The sequence below is a fragment of the Opisthorchis viverrini genome (genome assembly GCF_000715545.1).
Source record: "Opisthorchis viverrini unplaced genomic scaffold opera_v5_41, whole genome shotgun sequence".
In the NCBI taxonomy this organism is placed as follows: Eukaryota; Metazoa; Platyhelminthes; class Trematoda; order Opisthorchiida; family Opisthorchiidae; genus Opisthorchis; species Opisthorchis viverrini.
The window spans coordinates 2070487-2076106 of NW_008751697.1; the positions used below are offsets into that span (position 1 = coordinate 2070487).

The 5620-nt window shown below is 41.2% G+C and overlaps 1 protein-coding gene across 1 annotated transcript; it reads right to left on the minus strand.

Moving 5' to 3' along the window:
* Window positions 1-1308: 1308 nt before the first annotated feature.
* On the minus strand, window positions 1309-1623 carry T265_03056 (hypothetical protein; the record flags this gene model as incomplete). Its single annotated transcript, XM_009167445.1, has 1 exon — window positions 1309-1623. One exon carries the CDS (start codon window positions 1621-1623, stop codon window positions 1309-1311), a length of 315 nt encoding a protein of 104 aa, XP_009165709.1.
* Between the last annotated feature and the right edge of the window lie 3997 nt (window positions 1624-5620).

A 5620-nucleotide genomic window follows, 5' to 3' on the forward strand; every position in this document is an offset into this window, starting at 1 on the left:
CTAGATTTTGTTTATGAATCCTCAAAGACTAGAGCTTTGTTGGAATTTGCCAATTACAACTTTTATTTATAAAAGTTGTACAACCCACGACCGGTTTCGCCCTTCTTGGGACTCATCAGGTAGACGCAATCCCCAAGCTTCCGTCAACCTTATGTTCTAGTTGAACCTAAATTGGACTGTTTTCGAGAAATACATTCATATGCAAATCAATTTGGTTTTCAGGAGAGACTCAACTGAAGCTCTCGTTTATGATATTCCTTAACTGAATGTGCTGCACACAGGCCGCCTCATGATTCAGTAGACACGATATTCTAGATAACGCAGTATATTTTCATAAAGGAAACTATCATAAACGAGGGATTCAGTTGTCTTTCGTGAAAACCAAACTGATTTGCAAATGAGTGTATTTCTCGAAAACTTTTATTTATATTAGAGCTGTTTTGTTGGCCCCCTACTGAGGATAATTTTAACCCACACTTCACCACTGAAATGTGGGGTTTTCATCATGACGCTAGCATGTTGTCAGTCAAAACGTACTCGATTCTGACTCTACGTGGAAATACTCTTTAATACTGATAAACATATCGCAAAACACTGGTATGCATGGGTATAGGCTGGAACTTGCAACCTGGTAACTTCCGAAGTGGGCACAAGTCAAATCAAGCATATTCAATAGAAGAAAACTTATCTCTGCCTATGTGCTTCGTACAAACAAGTCAATCTCCAGTCATAAAAATACCTGATCAATACAGTGGATCAAGAGTCTGTGCGAAAGTGCCTGTATAAGCCTCTCGTATATCGGAAATGTGGTCCAAGGCACCATAGTTTACGTCGCCTTTAAGCATTTTTCTCCATAGACACGGTTCGCTTGGTCGATACAAAATCTTCAGATGACTTCCTGGTTATCTTGACAATAGTAAAGCTTCAGAATAGGTTACCAGATATATCTGTGGGCTACATTATTACAGAAGCGCTGTTTTAGCTTGCCTCAAAAATATCCTGATTTAGTTATAGCCTAGTAAATGAGTAAACTGTCCAGGGTATTTATGAGTTTAGCAAGAACAATACCTTTGATAAGTATGAAAATCAGTGAGGGACATATCATACTTCTGAATGTTGGCTTCACAGATACAAAGGTACTCAGATTTAGTCTCTACCTGTATTATTGTTCAGATAACTCCATACGACTGTAACCCAGCCATTCATTATCCACTACCGGTGTATCCTTGCGGCTTACAGTACGACACTATCATCGATTACTACCACAGATTACTGCGTAATAAAATTTTCTTAGACTACACTGAAGCACTACTCACCTCTTCCACTTCTGCCGAGGAATCGCAAATCACTGAACCGCGCCTCGTTTGCGTGCATTATAGTGACAGGATTTTTGAGCTCGGCATACGGGCGCTCTTCATTCCCTGCTGTCACGCTGACTCTGGTTCCGTCAGGAATATTTGTCAAACTGACCACACGAAATTGACTTGGTAACGATTTGTTTGATCGCCAGTGTTTCGGCAACGGAGTACAGAGGATATGTGGGTTGGTTGTTGGGATCAAATCTGTGGTGTGTTCACGAAGGGCTCTTTTTAGGGTGTACTCAGCCAACAGGATATCTGACATAGCTCAGATTGAGTGCTACCGTTGTGAGGTGCCTGTCAAACGTGAGCGTTTCAAATCACAGTGCTGGGACGCGGATCGAGAAGCAGTCCAGATTTAATGTACCATAGACCTCAAACTGTAAGAACAGCGTCTTGGTCAGAGTTGGTCTGATTCTAATATGGTGCGAAATAGCGGCTGTAGAAATCTATTGTAATATATTCATTCTTTACCGATGCTCTCGTTCAGTGGTTGGTCAACCAACACCACACGACAGAGTAGTAGCAGCAGCAGTAGTACACCAATCTGTTGCCCACCACCCCCACAAACCATTAGTGGCTAGACGCTGTGGTAAGGTTGACGTGGGGGTAACATGTACGAATTTAGTTGTTCTACGTGGACCACTAGAGGTTGCGCGTGCATGCGCGCGTTCGTGTGTCTGTGCCTTTTTCACCATACACGTGTTTGTTTGTGCATATGTGAGTTGCAAAAGCATACAGTTTGATGAACTGCCAAAAGTGAAAGCATAGCGCGGCAGCACTCGGGAAATTGGAATGTGATGATTGGTGGAAAAGACAACTGTGGCTTACAGCAGTACGTGTGTTTGTCTATGTAGGCCTCGGAGTTGTGGTTGCATGCTTGATATCGCTTGACTGAGGGATCGAGTATAATCCCTGATGCACACCACCAATAGGCTGGAAGTCAAGAAAATGATATGCAAGTCAATCCCACAGAAAGCCGGTCTAGAATCGCAGGACGATCAGAAGGGAAAACGCACAGTCGTGGAATAGTGGGATGAGAATAGAATACGGATAGCCGAGAATGAGGTCTGACAACATATTTCCGACACCTGACAGACACGTTACAGTACCACTCGAAACAAGACGAAACCAGTAGGCATGGTGAACATTGAGTTGGCACCAAATGGTGTAAACTGATAACTTGACTGCATTTTCGCTTGCGCAACACTCGAGTGATTTATGCAGCATTGGTTTCCGAATGCGGAACATAAGCAGACAAGCAACTACACAGTGTGTGGTGCAGACAAACATCCAGTAGTCCAAGATGACCGATTCGCTTTTGAGGACCAATTCAGTTGGATCAGGTTGCATTTGCAATAAATCATTGCGGTGGCGATGCAACAAGAGACAAACCGCATGCATATGTACTACTGAGTCGAATGGCGGTGAACCGATAGTCTCACAACAAATTTGCTGATAAAATAGTGAATAAACTGAAAACAGGGCAGATCACTTATTTGATGACGGTATGACGGGTCAGTACAATAACTACCATAATACATCTGAGCACACTGCTTGAAAATACTGAGAAGCCCGTGAGGTTTAGTCCTTCCTGGGGATCATCAGGTATGTGCAGTTTTCGAGTATGCGTCGTCATTGTGTTCAGTCTGAAACCAAATTGAACGGGAGATTCAACCGAATACTGACAAAATCTCTTCTGACATTTTTCCTTAACTGAAAGCACTGTACAAAATCTCTCTAATGATTTACTTAGTGTAACACTTGAGATATTGCGTTAGATTTTCCTGACAAAATCCAAATTTGGCCAAGGAATACCATTAACGAGGGATTCAGCTGCGATTCAGCTAAACATCCCAAGTTACTTTCAGGATGGGTGTATTTTCCAAACTGATTCTGTTTCATGTTCACATAGAACAAAGTTGACGGAAACTAGGAGACTGCACCTTACTGATGATCCCCATGAAGGATAAAACCAATCGTTTGCTCCGTAGTACATTCCATCATGAAAATATACTGTAAAACACGAAAGGGTTTCTGTGTAGTAAATGCCGTTGTAGAGTAACACATGCGAAAGTTTCAGTTGGGATTTAAGTGAGTCACCTATGACCACTAACTTTATCTACAAAGGGGTTGATTTCATCATCCGGCATGATTGTTCTTAAGGATCGCAGTATGCTACTCCTAGTATAAACCTTTGAAGATCACAACCCATGACAACTCTAACAGTGAAACCATTGCCGATAAATCATCATCACCTTCACTGGTAACAATACACTAGTAACACGTGCATGTGCTTCACTGCCGATAAGAAGCTGATACAGTTTACCTACCTACAGTAGGTAGGTACCTACAGTACCTACCTACTATTTGGTAAATATATGTTTATCAACTTGAAGGTTTTTTTCCCACAACCAGGCAGAATCTTTCCAACCACATCTATATTCATTGTTTACAACAGCTTAAAAAACGAAAGACCTTACAAGAATCACTTTTGCCCCAATGGTTTGAGTCGTCTTGTATTCTCTCCAAACTAAGATTGCCCGTGAGAAACTGTCCAGCTTGTCTCCGTTGGGCAGGGGGATTCCCTGGGTGTGGAAGTGCTTTTCGATCATGTGTGTAAACAATATAACAGATGAATATAATGAAACGCTGGACATAATGGAGTAATATTGTGCCTCCCCAGTCTGAACCTGCAAAATACCGGATCAACTGATCTCCTAAGTGAAAGGTCACTATGATGAGAGTTAGGACCACTCAGTGAGGAAAACTCCAGTTTTAGGATACCTCGTGATTTTAACCCCAGACTTTCACTTGAGACATTCTTGTACGCAATAAAACAATAAAGGTTTGGTTTTCTGAAACATTTGGAATAAGTAAATATCTCTATGTATGGCTCCATAAAATGAAGAGTTTATCATGTATATTTGTAATGCACTACTCATAAGGTTACTGAAAATCCATCGACAGCCCACGACCGTTTTCGCCCTTCTTGGGGCTCATCAGGTGTGCGCAGTCCTCGAGTTTCCGTCAAACTTATGTTCTACTTGAAATCAAATTGCTCGAAATTAGTGAACTACACTCATTTGCGAACTGAATGTACTGCAAAAAGGTCGTCTCGTGTTTCAGTTGGTAAGATCTTCGAGTTATCGCATTATATTTTTCTAAAGAGAAATACCCACAACGTTGCTGAAAACTAATGTACTCGACTTTGGTTTGAAAACGGAACAGCTCCATTAACAATAGTAAAAGGTGTCAGAAACACCCGTTTCATTGAAGGTCTACGCATTAGGTTGTTCCAAAGCTTGTACCTTTGACAAACTCCTGCTGAGCTCAAAGAATGCCTGCGCTTGTTGTTATAGCAAGTGATGAGTTGACCATCATGGTTTATCTGTTTTTTGGGAGTAAACGCGTCCTAAAATATACAGACATATCCCCAAAGACACGTATTCCTAAGAAAGCACAGCCCACCCATGGTCACAGAAAAGTGCTGCCAGCTTTACAACAAGGGTAAACTAACTCATTCATATTGACATGAAAAATTTTATCCGTGATATACCTTATATCGGAATACACATTTTTGCGACGTTCTATGGTGGTCCTTATAGATGCAAAGTCCAAGGTATCTAGAAGTCAGTTGGATTAAAACTAATTCAAATAAGTGGTCACAAAATAAATAAACTTTAATTCACTTCTCCTGAATTCCCCATAGGCTTGTGTGTTCTGTTGGCTTGGGCATAAGAAGATCGGTTCCTTGATGTTCTGTGTCCAGATCTTCCGTCCCTGGAGATGTTGCACATCTTGAGAAATTCCAAACCATGGTAAAGGCAGAGTCTTCGGAGAAGGTTCAGGAATAACGCTAACAATTAGTTGAATGAAAGCCATTTCGAAATGATGCAGGCCAACTGACCTAGTAAGGCTGATAAAAAGTTTGCCTGTTTAGCCAAAATTTGTAGTGAGCCTATGTTCTCCAAAGTACAAGCTTGCTCAAACACAATTAAAACCCCAATGGACGAATCATAAGTATTCTCCAAAAGCTCACCCTGATAGGAAGGAAGTCAAAATATCTAAAATAAATTCAAGGTACAACCAAAAAGTGTTTTTTCGGTGCGATTTCACTACAGAGAACGATTCAGCACCATGTGAAATCGTATGAATCAGTTCTTCAAAATACTCGTAAGTTCTGCTGAACAATATGGTGCTATCCTCTAATGAATGAGTCTTGACTGTGTACACCTTAAATGAAAATAATGCACAGAACA